Source organism: Manis javanica, chromosome 1 (assembly GCF_040802235.1).
Source record: "Manis javanica isolate MJ-LG chromosome 1, MJ_LKY, whole genome shotgun sequence".
Lineage (NCBI taxonomy): Eukaryota > Metazoa > Chordata > Mammalia > Pholidota > Manidae > Manis > Manis javanica.
In genome coordinates this window covers 12,155,981-12,172,690 of record NC_133156.1, presented here as the reverse complement: position 1 = coordinate 12,172,690, position 16,710 = coordinate 12,155,981, and the positions used below count along the sequence as shown (strand labels likewise).

General features: G+C 44.3%; 1 protein-coding gene and 1 non-coding gene across 4 annotated transcripts in view; both read right to left on the bottom strand.

The window, feature by feature from the left end:
- ATP8A2 (ATPase phospholipid transporting 8A2) overlaps nucleotides 1-16,710 on the bottom strand; it is a 518,682-nt gene that overhangs the window by 199,060 nt on the left and 302,912 nt on the right. For all 3 annotated transcript variants that reach the window (XM_037003923.2, XM_073228342.1, XM_073228389.1), the window contains exon 26: nucleotides 621-804. In XM_037003923.2, the coding sequence (XP_036859818.2) occupies nucleotides 621-804 (184 nt within the window). The remainder of the gene's footprint in view (nucleotides 1-620; nucleotides 805-16,710) is intronic.
- Nucleotides 13,366-13,467, bottom strand: LOC118969499 (U6 spliceosomal RNA). The gene has a single exon (XR_005057425.1). It is a non-coding gene; the product is annotated as a U6 spliceosomal RNA (small nuclear RNA).

The following is a 16,710-nucleotide window of genomic DNA, read 5'->3' as shown; positions in this document are numbered from 1 at the left end:
AGAGAGGATGCGCTGAACTTGGCCTGCCTGCTGCGGGCTGTTTGCTACTGACCAGAGGGTAACTGCCATCCAATCCGGGTCATGGTCCCAGCAATTCATCTTGCAGAAGTGGCCCTGGGCAGTGCCCTGGTTACAGCTTCAGAGAGGGGGCACCTGTCAGTCACTGCTCTTCCTGACCTTACATGCCTGATAGAGAGTTCCAGCACCTTCTGAAAGGGGGGAGATACCAGGATGGGGAAATCGAGGACGGATGTTATGAGCACAGCTTCGACACAGGATGGTGTCAGGGACAGCACAGGAGACATGCCCGTGTAAGAGATTATCAGCAGGATCAGAGACCTGTCTGTCAGGAATGGTACCTCGTTTGGAGGACAGACAGCTCGGCCAACCCCACAGCTGGCCAAAAGAAACCCGACCCACAGGACAGGGCCTCTGAGCTACATGAGATCAAGAACACAGATCAATCCAAATACACTGGTGGTTTTATCTAGAGGGCAACCTCAGAGGGGTGGCAGAGTTCTTCCGGCTGCACTGAAGGTGGTCAAATGCCAACCAGGCCTTCATGCCCAGCTGACATCTCTGTCAACAGGTTTGGTCAGCTGGTCAGTTATGCCTCTGACCTGTGCGATGGCATAGTCTGAGTTGTTGGTCGCCTGCATGCCTTCGTTCCCACTGATGCCCACACCCACGTGGGCAGTCTGGATCATCCCGACGTCATTCGCACCGTCCCCGATGGCAAGGGTGATGGCCTTCACCCGCTTCTTAACAACATCTACTATCTCAGACTTCTGCAGAGGCGACACCCTGTAAGAAAGAAAGAACCTATCACTATACAGGTCCTTCCAGAGGAAACAGCTGTTGTCTACATTAGCTGCATTAGAAGGGCAGTTATTGGATAATTTCCAAATTCAATACATACATACTATGCTCATGTGCAAAGAAGCTTGCAGAAAACAGTAGCTTGTGGCTTTCAAGTATTTGCCAACTTCACAGATAAAATACACAACTCAAAACTAACGTAAAGCACAGCCCATTTGAATCACTCCACTCAGTGGGAGCCATGCATGCAAGCTCCTTGGGGGCACCCTTGCCCCCCCATCCCCAAATGATAAAGCCAGTCAGGCTAAGTACAGAGGTCTTAGGAAATGCCTTCCAAATAAATCAGAAAGCTAGCAGACCCCATTTTTGCTTTGCTGTACATCACATGCAACTAAGGGCTGGCAAGGGAATTTTCTATAAAATCTGCCTTCACAGAAGGGCAGTGATTGAGAAGTGCAGAGAGAGGACTTGAGTAAGAAGAAAGAAGAAAGACGTCTCCATTTCCACCTCAGGGATGGAGACAGTGTTTGAAGGGCGGCCAAGGCAGAGGGTTTCAGAAGGGCGTCATGGGGTAGCAGGTCTACTGAGGCTGTGCAGAAGCGCAAGGTGAAGGAGACCATCAGGTGGCACTGACCTAAGAGGCTGCTCCACGAGGAATCATAGGAAGGGGGTCATTTTTCAGTATAAGTCCACAGGGTCTAAAGCACAGCAACTTTAACCACAATGAGGTGTTTGTTTTGTCTTAGACCAGATGATACAACAACGTGATAAGACTACTAGTACGTCAGAACTGATGTATTTTAAATTCTTAATTGGTGAGCTGATACTTGATTTGGGAATTTCACAGGTAAAATTTTAGTGACTAACACACCCACACCCACAGATAAAGGCCTTTCTGGCTTTCCCAGAGCCATACTGGCTGCACCCATGTAGGTGCCGGGCTCATACTCTTGAATGGACACTCCAGGACTTTTTCAGTAGAACTATAACCTCTCATATGGCCTCCAACCCACAAAAAATACTTGTTTCCAACAGAAAACTTGTATTTTTACCTTATACTTAATGTTACCAACCTGGAAAGAAATGTTTTTGGTGAGACAGCAAGCTTAATTTAAAGCAAAGGTACTCTGTAAGACACTGTTTAGTTCCAAAGAAATGAAAATTAGCAAGTTACAAAAATGGAATGTAAGGGCTGAGAGGCCTTTGGGAGCTGTGTTATTTGATTCCATCTCTTCTATCATTTTCACAGGGATTTTCAATGATGGAGATTTACTGCCTCCTGGGGCAATTACAACCACTAAAAATTGTGATTATTCCTTTTTTGTTATTGATAAGCATACTTAAAAGCACTAATTCTGTCCTGTGGGTTGGACTAAAACAAATAGAACTCTTCTTTCCAGTATTAGGAAGGCTGAAATAGGAAGACACCTGTCATATCCTGCCTTTCTAAAGTTCAGTTTCTGCTGGCTAAGCAGTGCCAATTACTAGGCACGTTTCAGAACTTACAAATAGCTTCCAAGTATGATCTTTCAGACGGCTGAGAGCAGACCAGAACAGAATCACCTTCTTCCTGGTAGCAGAAGCGAGGCTTACTTTAATGTAGCCTTGCATGAAACTACTGGAAGCTAGTATCAAATACCATATGGAGAAAACAATGTAGGATTCAAGGTTAACCAACTGAGCTGGGCATGACCTTCTTCTGTGCCCCATACAATTTACACAGAGAAATTCCATGAGAACCAATGAAATGGGGGGGAAATAAGAACCACCCAACTCATGAAATGGATGTAACATATTCACGTGAAATCGTTAAATAGCAAGTGAGAAACAAATGTTCTCTCCTACCCCACCTGCAAAACTCAATTGTTGGAAGAAGAAAATTGGACACTTCTGAGAACTATACGTCATCCAACCTAGGGTTCCCAAACAGAGTATGTAAGTGCCCTGGGGTCCTGCAGTGGAACTCATAAATTTTCAAGGGAAATACAGCAACATGTCAGGTGGTGGCACAAAATACTAGCTGACAGTAGCTCCTAGTTGCAATATTAGATCATGCGACGTTCCTTTATATGATATACCATTGTGAAGCTGAGTTTTCATGGCTGCTGCGATAAAAAGCTAATACTCTGTGGAAAAAACATCATAGAATAGAAAATGAGGGAGGCAGCACCCGCTCTTACTCCAAGGCTCAAGAAATGGCAGTGCACAACAGGTGCACCTATTGGTGAGTGATGGTGGTTAAGAATGAAAGAAAAGTAATCTTTTTTTCCATTTATGTGCATTATTGTTTCAAGTGTCTGCTAAATTGTTAGGACATAACTAATTGTTAGGTTTGAGCTTAACTACTTAATAGTTAGAAACCATTCAGCTTACTTTTGGCCTAGGAGTTTGCAAAGGAATTACTGAGACACTTGGGTACTGTGGATCAAGAAAACAGGGGCACCGCTGCACAAATCACTTGTCTCCATAATGACACTACTCACTCTTCAACCACAATTATTTATCGACTGAAGTTCCTGGCACTTCACCTAATGGTGCCAACCCTTAATCTCAATTCTCCTGCATCCACGAAGCCATCACAAGAAAGCTTGGGACAGTCACTTAACCAGCACTGGGCTGGTCTGAGGCTATTGTTCCTTGAGATTCCATATGCCACCCAAGTAATTAAGCCAGGTGACCTCTGTATCAGCTGACCTGAAGTGGTCTGCAGAGAAAGGAGCCCCCGGGCAGGAGGGGAGCCCACAGGGCCACAAGCTCAGCCACATGAACTTGAACACAATGCCGCAGGGGCTGGAAGGACTGGTGTGGCGGAATAAGTAAGTTGCTAAACAACTCTAAGGTTTTCTTGGAGGTTTAAGTTGTTGCTTTTCTGTTATAGGGGGGTTGGGGGTTTAACAATAAGCCAACTCACGTGGGACAAGGAGCAAGTCAAGTATATTCACTGCATTTGCCACTCTGGGATTTGGAGTTCAAGGAAGTTGAGTCAAGTCATGATTCTCATGGCTGAACATAAAGTCTATGAAAGCCCAACAGCTGCCTTTTACTAAAAAGCGAAAATAAAGAAAAAACCTCACTGGGGCATATAAACCAAGTTGTATCCCAGTGTTTAGAAACATGAAATTCTCATCAAGGATTTATTATGCCCTCAGCTGTAATGCCTTGAAAAAACATAATTCTACCACACACTAGGGGTTCAAAACAGATGTCAGACAGCTAATTCCTATAGAATGGAATAGGTACCATTACCCTTCAGCCATACAGAGTATTCTAGATGTGCCGAGTTGCCACAAAGCATAAACCAGCTCTTAATGGTCACTTGCAACATGGAATCACATGCCATACTTAATAAGTACTTTCATCATATATACATTGAACCCATGAAATAAGAACTTCAGACCACATCTAAGCCAAACTACACACTGTGGATACTTCCATAATCTATTTTGGTGCACTATGAATAAAAATATAAAATCAAAGATCTTTAATCAACTGGAGAGATAGCCTACTTACTTTTGACTTATTTAATAAGTAGCTTTTAAATTGAAGTTTTCCTTTTGAGACTTTAAAAAAAATCAGTATCCTGGAGTATTTCATTTTATGGGATATGTGTTCCTAAAATTTTAAAACTCACTTTCTAAAGTTATCTCAAGCATAACACTTAGGTAAAAACTTTGGTAAGTTCTTTTGTAGAATTAATGATAATGCATTAATTTGTCTGATCTATAAAAGCCCTAGTCTCCGAGTGAGTTTCTAAATCCTCATTTGCAATATCATCTGAGCAAACTTAAATCCCTTCGTTTCTCAGAGCTCAGCTGCCCACTTGTCAAAAAGGAGCTGGACCTCAATTCCTGATGTGTAAACTGAGCTCAGCTGAGCCAAGGGACTTAACAAGGACCTCTACCCAGGGGCACCCAGGAAAACTTCAACCGGAGCCACACACTTGAACCAGATCCACCAAACACCATCACTAATTGACTCCCATAAACATTCCATAAACAAAGTCCTCATGACTTAAAGGAAGTTTGAGGACCACTGGCCTAGATCAACGAGTCTCAGATTTTAAGTAAGTGAGCATCAGAGCCACCTAGTGAGCTTGTAAAAACACAGATTTTGATTCAAGTCATCTGAGGGGGTGTCTTGCGTGAGGGTTTCAGGCCCTGGGAAGTTCATATGGATTCAGTGAGACTGAGAAATGACAATGGAACATTCTTGGGGTAAGAGGGTTTATACCTGGCTTTATTCCTCTGGCATTAGGTCGAGCACTAGAATCACGTCTGCATCCAGCAGCCTGCATGCCCGTTAATCCTCCTCTGTCTCTGCCTCCACCCAGGGCACTGAGCAGAGCTCTTTATATAGTGACTCCGTCAGTAACAGCTCCTTGCCTATGGGTGTGGAAGCAGTAGCCTAGCTGCAGGCCAGTTACATCATCAAGTTGTGCAGGGTCAGGTGAGGATCCTGGCCAGAGGAACTTCCATTTTCCGCCACACATTCAAGGCTTGAAAGAAGGGGATGCAGTTCCATGCAGAGATGGAGGAGGATTACAGATGTGCAGACTGCTGGATGCAGATGTGATTCTAGTACTTGACCTACTGCTGGGGGAGTAAAGCCAGTGTCTTGCCAATAGGTTTCAGCCCCAGGCAAGTTCACTATGGATTCAATGAGACTGTGAAATGACAATGGAATATTCCTGAGGTGCCACAGTGGCAGGTCAAGCACTGGAATCCCATCCCCTCAGAGCGAGTCTCATGCAGCAAGCTGGTCTCTGCCTCTGGGCCTCTCTGCCCCCGCAGCTGTCTCAGGCTCTGTCCTGGGCGATGCCACCACTCCAGCCTCTGTCCTGCAGCCTTGCAGTTGTGCCGCCGTGTCATCTAGAGCACTGGGTGAGCTCTTTAGAGTCAATAGCAACATATTGCCCACACGTGTGCAGGGAGCTAGCCAACCAGGGCCAGGTGGGAATCCTGGCCACAGGAACCTTTACTTTATCCACACTGGGTATAAACCCTTTCACCCCAGGAATGCTTCATTGTCACTTCTCGATCTCCCTGAATCCACAGTGAACCTGCCTGGGGCTGAAACCTTCAGGCAAGACACTATATGCAGTTCTTCTTTGCTTTAAAATTCAAGAGAATAGTATAATTTTGGGTTGGAATTACATTTAGAATACTTTTTCCATCTCAGATTCTCACATAAGAGGGTGAGAGGTGAAAATACAAACAAAATAAGGTATATAGGACTTTATATGTTTTTTTAAATGATGTAGAAACCAAGATATATGATTTCATTGGTGAAAGTTTCCATTTTACCATTAACTTAAAGTTAATATTCCTATGAAAGAGATCTTTGATAAAAAATTGAAATAAAATATCATATCTCCTTTTCTATAGCAGTCAATGATTCTGAGTGTTTCAGAAACTGTAGCACATTGTGGATAAAATGGAAGTTCCTGTGGCCAAGATTCCCACCTGGGCCTGGTCGGCTAGCTCACTGCACACTTGTGCGGCAATACGTCATTATTGAGTCTATATAAAGAGCTCCGCCCAGTGGTCTGGATGACACGGTGGCCCAGCTGCAAGGCTGCAGGAGAGCAGAGCAGAGGCTGGAGTGGTGGCAGTGCCGAGGACAGAGGCCCAGAGGACAGCTGGGCGGACAGAGGGGCCAGAGGCAGACACCTTCTTGCTGCGTGCAGACTCGCTCTGAGTGAATGGGATTTTAGTGATGGCCCTGCCACCATGGAAATAAAGTTGGGTGTAACCTTTTCACCTCAAAAACGGTCATTTTCTTTGGTCACACTGAATCCATAGCCAACTTGCCCAGGGCTGAAACCAATTGGTAAGACACACCTTAAAAAAAATCTTATGCAGGGTTTGTAGATATACAAACACTTAACATATGAGTCTAGAATCTAAAAACAACTAACCCAGCCCATGTATCTGTTTGATAAGTGCTTCCACGGCTGGCTGACACCCATTCTAACCCGTGTTCTTTCTTTAGATGCCTTTAGTGTATTGACATAGGGCCAGTCGTCCTGGCCTTCCAGACAGTTAGTCCCTCCTGGAACATCCTGCATTTGTGTTCTGACCCCAAATGCGTACCACTTTCAGATTTCATCTCGTGTCTTAGTGTTGGGGTGCATCTCACTGCAGCCCCAAGTTCCAAACACAGATCATCTGGGCACTTGCGATGGCCCTTAGAGCACAGTGACAGACGTGAGCCTTCAGGGGAGAGGGGTTTGGGAGGTATGGGTGTCTTTAGGGAAACCCAGTAGCTGCCTGAGGCTGCCTGTGTGCATGCAGGCACAAAGCAGCGACATTTAAACTCCATCCTGAAACAGAGTCCTCACATAAAAACTTACACAGAAAGGAGCTACATTACACACCAGGAAGCTGTAAGGGACGGCGCAGATGGAAGATGCAACAGCTCAAGAAGCCATTCAGGTTTCCTTTTTAAGAGTGCGATGCCTGACCAAGAGGCAGCCTCGTAAGGGCTGGCGGAGAAGAACACATTCTCAACAGAGGAGGAAGTGCATGCGTGGAAATCAATCCGGGAGGCGGCGGGGCTGAGAGCGCAGCACCGCACAGCTGGCTGGTGAAGGAGCAGCAGGCACAGACGTTCAGGCACGAGTGCGCCAAGCTTTGTAGCTTCCGCAGTGATTCTGTCCCATCCCAGCCTCTCCTCTAAAGACCGAGGGGGTGTGAAGACCCTCCTGCCCAGGATTTCTCTTACAAAACGTAAAACTACTTTTGATCAGTAACATAAAGATGGAGTTTCCTGTAAAATGCCGTATGATGAAGTGTCTTCTTTCCCTAACCTCATCAGCTGCTTCATTAAACAGCAGACAGGATGACAGCCCTCAGGGGGACAACAGAGACTACCAACATTTCAGGAATGGATACCGAAGTATTTGAAAGGTGTGTTTTTATTAACTCTGTTGGTTTTGCATGATTGGGCACATCCATCACGTGGGATGTTGGTCTCCCTGACCTTCACCCCTCCTCCTTTCCCATCATTCCCCTGCCCTTAGGGCTAATCCAAAGATTTACACAGTGGGAATTCAATAAACACTGGCTAACTTTCAAAGTCATAATTTTAAAACTAATTACATCTCTAATCTGAACTATGGATAATAGGAAAAAAGAACAGTTTTATTCAAACAAAAGTATATTAACTTCCACTTAAATGAAAGAGTTAGAAACATGCTCTTGGTGTGTAATTGTGAAAGTACTTCCAGTCATAGATGGACATTGCGAAAGCAATACAAAAATGATCGTAGCCTCTATGAGATTTAAATTTACTATCCATGGAAAGTAGTGGAAAACAGCCCAATTCTCCTATGCTCTAGGGGTGGACATTGTCTGCAAACCCCCTGACCAGCCATGACAGTGGTCTTGATTCTGTGTTCTACTAATATCCTTAAAAACATTATAGGCTTATTACAGGCTTTCGGTGACAGCTCTTGATGACATATAGCAGGCGCAATTTTTGGCTTCATATAAGGTTCTTCTGGGAAATGCTAACATGTAAGTCTGGTCTTTTTTTCCCCTTGCCTCTTTCAATCATAATGCTTTGACTATTATAAGCCCACAGTTAGCCCCAACATATCATCTTGCATAAGCACTTTGGGAGTTTAACAGACACTGGCTTACCAAGTCTTTACAAATGGTGTCAGGGATGTTGGGTGTTGCAAATTATCAAAGTCTTTATGTTTAAGCACCTCACCATGTATTTGCTCTTTGCACATGTTTTAAGTCTAAAAAGCACACACACATTACCACTGTCTCAAATACCTCAGTATTATCTGTTCTACACAGTGCCTAGTGGAATAAGCATTCAACTTGCTGATGAATAAAATGATGGACCTCTTATCTCATTGTGATAAAAATCTGCATGAAACAACTGTGAGCTCTGATGTGATCTGACCACCCCTGTGAAATCCAGGCCAAGATGCCACAAGATTTGTTGAGCAACCAATCTAAGAGCCCAGGTGTACAAGTGGCATTACTTATTTGGGTATGATGAAACACACACATTTTGATAACATTCTCTGAGAACATTGTGTCCGTATCAGCCATACAGTGTCTCCCTTTAGTTATGCAGGAGGCTGAGCCGCGCTACATGCACAACGCAACTGAGCCAGGCAGCTGCGCTATCTTGCTTTACATCTTGGTGCAATTATATGATCATGTTAGGAATTTAACACATATATTCAGGCATACATTAAGTCTCAGAAAGCCCGCAACTTCCATGCATCCTGTAAGTATAAAGACTATTTCCAACATGGTATAAGTATTCGTTTTTTCAAAAATACTAAGGAATAGACTCTTTAGGTATAACTCAACTTTGAAAAACAGGAGATAAGCACACCTTGACACTCTACAAAAAGGGATGGAGAAGAAGGGAGAGAGAGGAGGTAGAAACAGAGAGAGGGATGGAGAGGGGAGAGGGAGGCTGGAAGAAAGAGAAAATGTTAAGAGCTTTATAAAATACTATGTATTTAAATTTGCCACTATAAAAATACATTCACAGTTACCACTAATAATTTCCTTGTTTAAAAGGCTCTTTCATTTCATTCAATATTTAATTATACTATATAGTTTTAAGGGATCACTGATTATCTCAGTGTTACACACACACACACACACACACACACACACTACACACTACACAAATACAGTCTTGATTTTCCTACATTTTAGTGTTGTAGCTTGAAAAACGATCGTGCTGGTGTCTTAATCAAAGTTTTCTCTACTTCCACCTTGAATACAATACCCAGACTTTAAATAGGAATAATTTTAAGACTAGATAATCCAGTTATCTTAGGTCACCCTTACATGGCCTCTAAATGTGGATTCCAAAATCTAAACATTTCCTCAACAGACAAGAATTTTAAAGGGCAGAAACCCTAACACCTGATTTGGGGATGAAGCAATGCATGTTGTCGCCAATCTTACTGACTATTTGCCCGGTGACCGCCTTCGCCATCCTGTGAGCATTCTCTCCTACACACCCTAGGAGGTGGAGATCAACCATCGATCGCACAGTTGTGAGTCGCGGGGGAACCTGATATCCTTTATTAACCAAACAAAAACCTTATAACCTGATCCTGCACTATGGCCATAAATGCCGCAGCTGAGGCTGTGAGAGCGGCTCTCAGAGAAAGGGAGGAGGACACCCTGTCTGCTCAGGATCGGCTTACTCTGCAACCGAGAAAGGGCTCACTTTGAAATAAGTATACCCTGCTTGGGGGCTCAGAATTTATGCATCTGTACTTTTGACCACGACAATTTTATTGCACGTCCCGGAAGCAGAACAATTAAAGTGGCACTCAGACGGGAGTCTTGCTTCTGAAAACCTAACATCGCCACCGAATGACTGGATCTGGGCAACTGCGTTTTATGTAAAAATTTAATAGGTTGTATGTTGTGAATTACATACAGTTTTATATTCACTGAAATCAACTGGTTATAGCCTGCTTCTTCCTGAATGAGGCTGGAAAGAATGGAGGAGTCTAGGAAGGCTGGGATTTAAATAAAAGATATTAGATCCTTCTGTTCCCAGGCTGAAACAGGGATTAGAATAACACATTTAAATACCTTAATGTTTTTAGCACAAAAAGCATTAATTCGATACTCTGCTTCCTTGAAATGCTTTATTAAGGCCCCCAAGACCCTCTTGAGAGTGTCTGCCTTCCTTGAAGTTAATGTACATTTATTGTTCTCCCCTGCAAACTTCACTAGTATTTCAAAACAGCGTGCCTGGCCTCTGCTTGCAGGGAAGGTGGGAATAGGAAACAGAACTGAGAGGAAAGCTGAGAAGCGTTCGAGTTTTGACATTTCAGAGCAAGCTTACGCCCCTTCAGGACCAGGCGTCATGAGCTCATGCACCACTGAAAATTAATGAGATCATGGTGCTCAATGGGATGATTTTAATTAGACCTGCTCTTCCCCTGTCACCCGTGCCTGGAACCAAAGCCATCTATCTGATCAGCAAGCCAATAAATAAGCCACCCCGTGCTCTGGAAAAAGTGGGGCAGCCTGTCCACCTCTGACCTTCACCTCAATCCTAATCCAAGCAACCAAGAGTCCTAAGGGCCACAGGACGGCAGTAGCCATCCATCCACCATGCACAGGAGAGGAGGCAGCTAGTTCACAGATTAGCACATCTCCTTTTTCTTTAGTGTGACAGTGGAATCTGTTGTGTGGGGATGCAGGTAAGTGAGAACGGGCTCTTTCTGTCAAGTAGCGTACACCTCTCCTCAAACTTACGCCTGAATTTAATAAGCCACTAATTCTTTAACAGCAGGAAATGAGGCTGCTTTTCTTTTTCATTACCATGTATGTAAAACTGTCTAAACAAAGAGGCACATTTGTCTAAACCCACAGGGTGAGCCCTAATGTAAACTACAGCCAGTGGGGGATGGTGATGTGTCAGTGATGTGTCAGGTCACCAGTTGTAACAAATGGCCCACTCTGGTGGGGACGCTGGTGGTGGGGCAGGGTCTGCATGTGAGGGGGTGGGGGGCATAAGGAGAATCTCTGTGCCTTCCCTTCAGGTTTGCCGTGAACCTGAAACTGCTCTAAAAAAAATGAAATCTGTTGGGGAAAAAAAAGCAGCAGCGTTCTAACATTCCCAAAAATGGAATATGAAAATGACTCGCCATATTTCTGTATGTCTGCTCAAGTCCTTGCAGAATGACAAAGATTGACAGACAGACGTCAGGCAGACGGGGCGGGACATCCTGAAGCAGAGTGACCAACCACGTGAGGGTCTGTGTAAAGAGAGGAAGGACATAAGCCCCAAGGCATGGTGCACCCACAGAAGAAATACATTACAACAGCCAAATATAATCGTCGTCAACTGCACAGCCAAGCTTAATTTGTAAGTTGCTCTTCTACCGAAGATCAGCCCACTGGCACTTCTCTGGATACAGTCTTAGTGTAGTTAGCTGTGTACCTGTCTCCGTAATTATTGGGCTACGAGCTACCAGCTTTAGGGATGTGTTTTACTCATCTTTAAATCCCAGAGCACCAAATGCAACAGCAACAAACAAATGTTTGTTTAATTACCCATCTTTTAATGATGTCTTTGGACTTCAAACACAGCTCCTTCTCCTCCTTAATTATGATTGTTTCCATTTCATACTCAAGGACACATTTTTCATACTAAATGAATAATGATCATCTTGCAATTTTGATCAAAGAAAGTGAAAGATTAAGAGTATTTGTTTATTAACGCCTGTTCAGAGAAGCCCAGATCTCAACTTTTGAGTCCATCCGGAGGCTATACTTTACAGAGTAAATTAATATACATTCAGCCATGTCTATCAGGTTACTGCCTTTTGTAAGCCACAGCCACCACCTAAAAATCAAGTTGGCCATTTTGGGGGTTTGATAGGCAGGGCCGATGCTGCCAGCACCTGCCACAGTCACCTTGGCTGGCAGCTGCCGTGGACTAGAAGGCAGGATCACACCGCCTTAAGGGCAGAGAGTGCTAACAGTAAGCTTGGAAAGCAGAGCAAGACCCAGCTAGCTGGGTACCCTACTTCTTGGATTAGGGCAGGTACCGGAGGGGAATTTGGAATGAAGATAGTTCCAGCCAGGAAATGAGAAACACCGGGGAGGTGCTCAGGAGCACGTCTAGTAGGGGGTCCCAGCTATAGCCAGAAAGCTTTTACTTCTCATCGAATGAAAGTCTTGAAATACAATGGAGAAGGCAAGAAATGCTTAGAACCCACCTTGCGGCTGAAAATGGGAGTCACCAATCAAACGGAGCCTCAATGAAGGGAACGTGACAGAAGAAGCTAAAGCAGAGTCACAGCAAGCCAAGTTACGGAGAACGCCCTGTCTCTCCTTTTCATATATACAAACACACACAGATACACAGTATCTCATGAAACCTAATTGGTGTGCACTATAGATAGAATCTAAAGTAGTGGTACCTTTGGTGTTACAATTGTTTTTCAAGCAATGAGGCACAAACGGTCCATCACCCACTTCCATGACCCAGTGTCCAAGGCAAGGTGACCAGCACACACCAGGCCTTCGTTTGTGCCCCCAGGACATGAAGGTGAAACAAACATGCCCTGGGACAATGAAGCTATAAGGCATGGCTTTCTTTCTGTTTTGCTATAACAGCCAACACCCAGAGTTGTACAAGATCCGGAACCAGATTCTGTGACCTCAGGTCAACGGTGATAATGACCTCCATCGGGGGAAAGCCCTTAAGGGTCCTCCGGCTGTTAAGAAAATTCTACCATTCCTCTAACAGCTCCCTGCATGCCCTGGAAAGTTAGTTCTCTTCCAGGTATTTAGTGTGCGCGCTGTGAAAGCTGTGGAGAAGAAATAACTCAGGCAATGGGAATGGGATCTGTGGGGGTCTAGGGGTGGACTGCACTTCTGTGAGGGGAACTGGAAAATGGGGTATAATGGGATCCTTGCCTCAACTTGCGTTGAGGAAGATGTGCAACCTCCCTGGTTCCGTGTTTGTCCTGTGACCAACAATGAGGATTTCTAATGTTTATTAAACTCTGAAACCTATACCGCTATTTGAAAATACATGGAACACTTCACAAATTTGCGTGTCATCCTTGTGCAGGGACTGTGTTTATCTTCTCTGAATTGTTCCAATTTAGTATATGTGCTGCTGAAGCGAGTGTTAAAGCCTTTACTTTTAAGTTGAAAGCAAAAATATGAGACTCTAATAATAATAATAGAGGAGCAGTGGCAAATGTTGACTTAAAGTGTGCTATTTTTTCATCTGTAACTGGGCTAAGTGCCTTCCCCACACAGCTAATTTAATCCTCACTGCAACTAAGAAATCGGAACTGTTGTTCTGACCACCTCATGGATGAGAAAAACAAGCTCAGAAAGGCTGACACAGTGTGCCCAAGGTCACCACCACCTAACAAGCAGCCAAGACAAGACCTGAACACAGTCATCTGGCCCCAGGGTCTGCACGCTCAGCCACCCTGCTGCGCTTTGGCTACTATGGAAACACCTGTTTGGAAGCTTCATGCAGTTCTGCTGAGCAGCCGGGCCAGGCCAGGCTGGGGCAGAGAGCACAGGCCGAGGGCTACTCCCAGTGCTGTGAAACTCTGAGAGTTAGTTACCTTATCCTGATTCTCAGGTCTCTGCTTAGATTTTGGGGATGTCACCGATACCGTTACAAGACAGCCATCAAGAATGAATAAATGTTAAAGGTGGATAAGTATTTGGAAAGTGTGTGTGTGGCAGGGGCAACCCATATCTTGATTTGTACCTGGCTCACGGAACTCAGTACCGAGGACCACTCATCACCCCTCCACTGAGAACACCATCTGGGCTGCATGCCAGGTCTGGCTGGAAATGTCCCCCCATAAGTTCTGGGCTTGGGCCCCTCAGGGTGTTCAGGATGGAGGTTATGTCAACCCAACCAGGAGCGAAGAAAATTTTGGCTGATGTGTCCATGTTTGAATTGTCCCATAATGGATTGTTTCCATGTATAATTTCATATAATGTTCTTTATACCAACCTATTAAGTTATGTAATAATTCACAGTGATGTTCATACAGACTGAATATGAATATATGTAAATGCAAATAAGATTGGCATTCTTGCGGGGTGAAGACTATGCCTTTAATCGTCCACACATCCAACACAGTGCCTGGTATACGAGAGCTGCTGCTGCCCTACCTACGTCGGTCAGGCGGAGGGGCAGCAGAAGCAGTCCCGAGACTCACTCACAGGGCAAGGACGGGCACGGAGGTTTGGGGCAGGGAGCAAATGAGGGACCGAGTGTGAACTTGGTTGGTGGTGGCACACCTTTCTCGGTAGTTCTGTGCCTGGGGGAAGCTGGGAGCGAAACTGAGGAAGGCTGCGTCTAAGGTCGGAACTGTAGTGCATCGGAGCTCTCGAATGATTAGAGCTGTGATGAACCCTGTCCTTGTGCCCCAAAACAGTGTCAGCTGTTCACTGAGATAAGTGACAATCCCACGAAAAGCTTGAAACCATTACGAGCATGACCTTCTCAAGCCACCACTCACATACTGGAAATAGTTTTATTCTTACTGTCATTTCTTTCTCTCATCTCCAAAAGCAAACGAAAACAGCAACTGACCCAACTGGGATGCAATTAATACCACTGGAAGTCTACAGTCAATTTTACTCTTTCTAAATAAAATGGATAGACCTTGATATAAAATAAATTTCATACATGCTAATTATGTGAAATAACACCATTGAACCAGTCAAAACCAGAATTATCCACCCAAGAGATGACCATTTTCATTTAACCAAAAAGACTCATCTGTAATTACATTCTCTCTTATATCATAGATAATCTGTCGCTTTAGCAAAAAAATAACAGAATCCAAAAAGCACTTCATCTCTGAAATGGTGATTTGATATTCTACAAATAAATTAAAATCTGAATTTGTTCTCTGTATTTGACCTGAACAATTTTAAGAGCTGCAAGCTCTCTGCCTACTTTTTGATATCAGGTGATCCACAGAGACACTCTTACTTCATGGAGCTTTCTGTGAGCTATGAACCTCTAAGTAGAATTCTTCTAAAATTGAAGGCATTAATGTACAGACAAAGGAAAAGATTCTTCAACATTATTGAAAAGGTATTTTTGATGGTTCCCAAGAAGCTAGTAGTAGCCAAGTAAGTCATATTAATAAATACTAAAAAAAAAAAATCACATAGGGTTTGTTTTATTTCCCCATTCAAAATGTGTAAAAGTTGGCATTTTCTGAAAAAGCAAAACAGAGGCCATTGCCTCCTGGAGAGATAATGGTCCGATGGGTCTGGGCAGTCAGCACAGTAATGAGTCCTTTCTGTGGGACCACCCACGGACACCAAGGTCATCAGCAAAGCAGCACCCGGGTACAGTCAGTCTAACAAGGCTCTGATACTCTTTGGCAGCTGCCTTTGTCCATTTGGGGACTCTTGATCAGCATGTTAAGGAGTCCAGATTGTTAGTAGAACAAAGAAAAATATATTAAGCAATTCAGCTACACAGATTGTAACAAACTAGTCAACCAATATAACAGCACTGGACAATTGTTAGATTTGCGAAGACAGCCTGAAGTTTTCAAGGCGCTACAGTGATAAGGCGCTGCTATCAATCTGGACGGAGTCAAATGCTATCTGCAGTGTGCTGGGTGGCTCTTGGAATAAGTCACACAGACATGGTGTTAAATGCAAGTGGGGCAATTTCTTTTCAAGTCTTTGGGCAGAGGAAGGAGAGAAAAATATACACAAATGTTGGTACTTTAATGTTAATTAGGAAATAGCCATCTTCTGTTTCTTCCAGATGCTATGTTAACTAAGGAAGTAGAGTCTTCCTTCTCTGGGGGCTGTTTTGACGCAAGTGGCCTTTCTGTTGTGTGCACACCCCCTCACCAAGAGAAGGGAAAAGGAGACCCTTTCCACAGCTGGGGCGGCGCCTCTCCAGTGCACTATCACACAGGCCTCAGAGACCACCTGCTCTCATGACAAGAGAGAAACTGAGAAATACCACCACAGACACAGACAGGCCAGCCCCTATGTTGAGTTTAATTTCCCTCTGTGACCCTCACTGCCCACCCACAAAGGCCAGCACCATGTCCCTTGTTTCATGACATGCCCCAGTGTCCACTTTGATACCTGGCCCATGGCTGGCTCTCAGATAATATTTGTGGACTGCCCTACTGCACTATAAAAAGTCTCCAAATGTATACTGCACATTGCTCTTGTCTGTAAAAAAAGCAGAGGATTGTATTCATGAGAGGGAAGGCGGAGCCAGTAAGCACATGGCCCAGAGGATCTGGCCAGCATTCATGTGAATCAGACTGAGCAGGTTTTATCAATGTGTGTGGGTCCAGCCAGAGGGATGGCTGTGGGACCCCACCCTTGAGCGTTACCACTGGGTGTG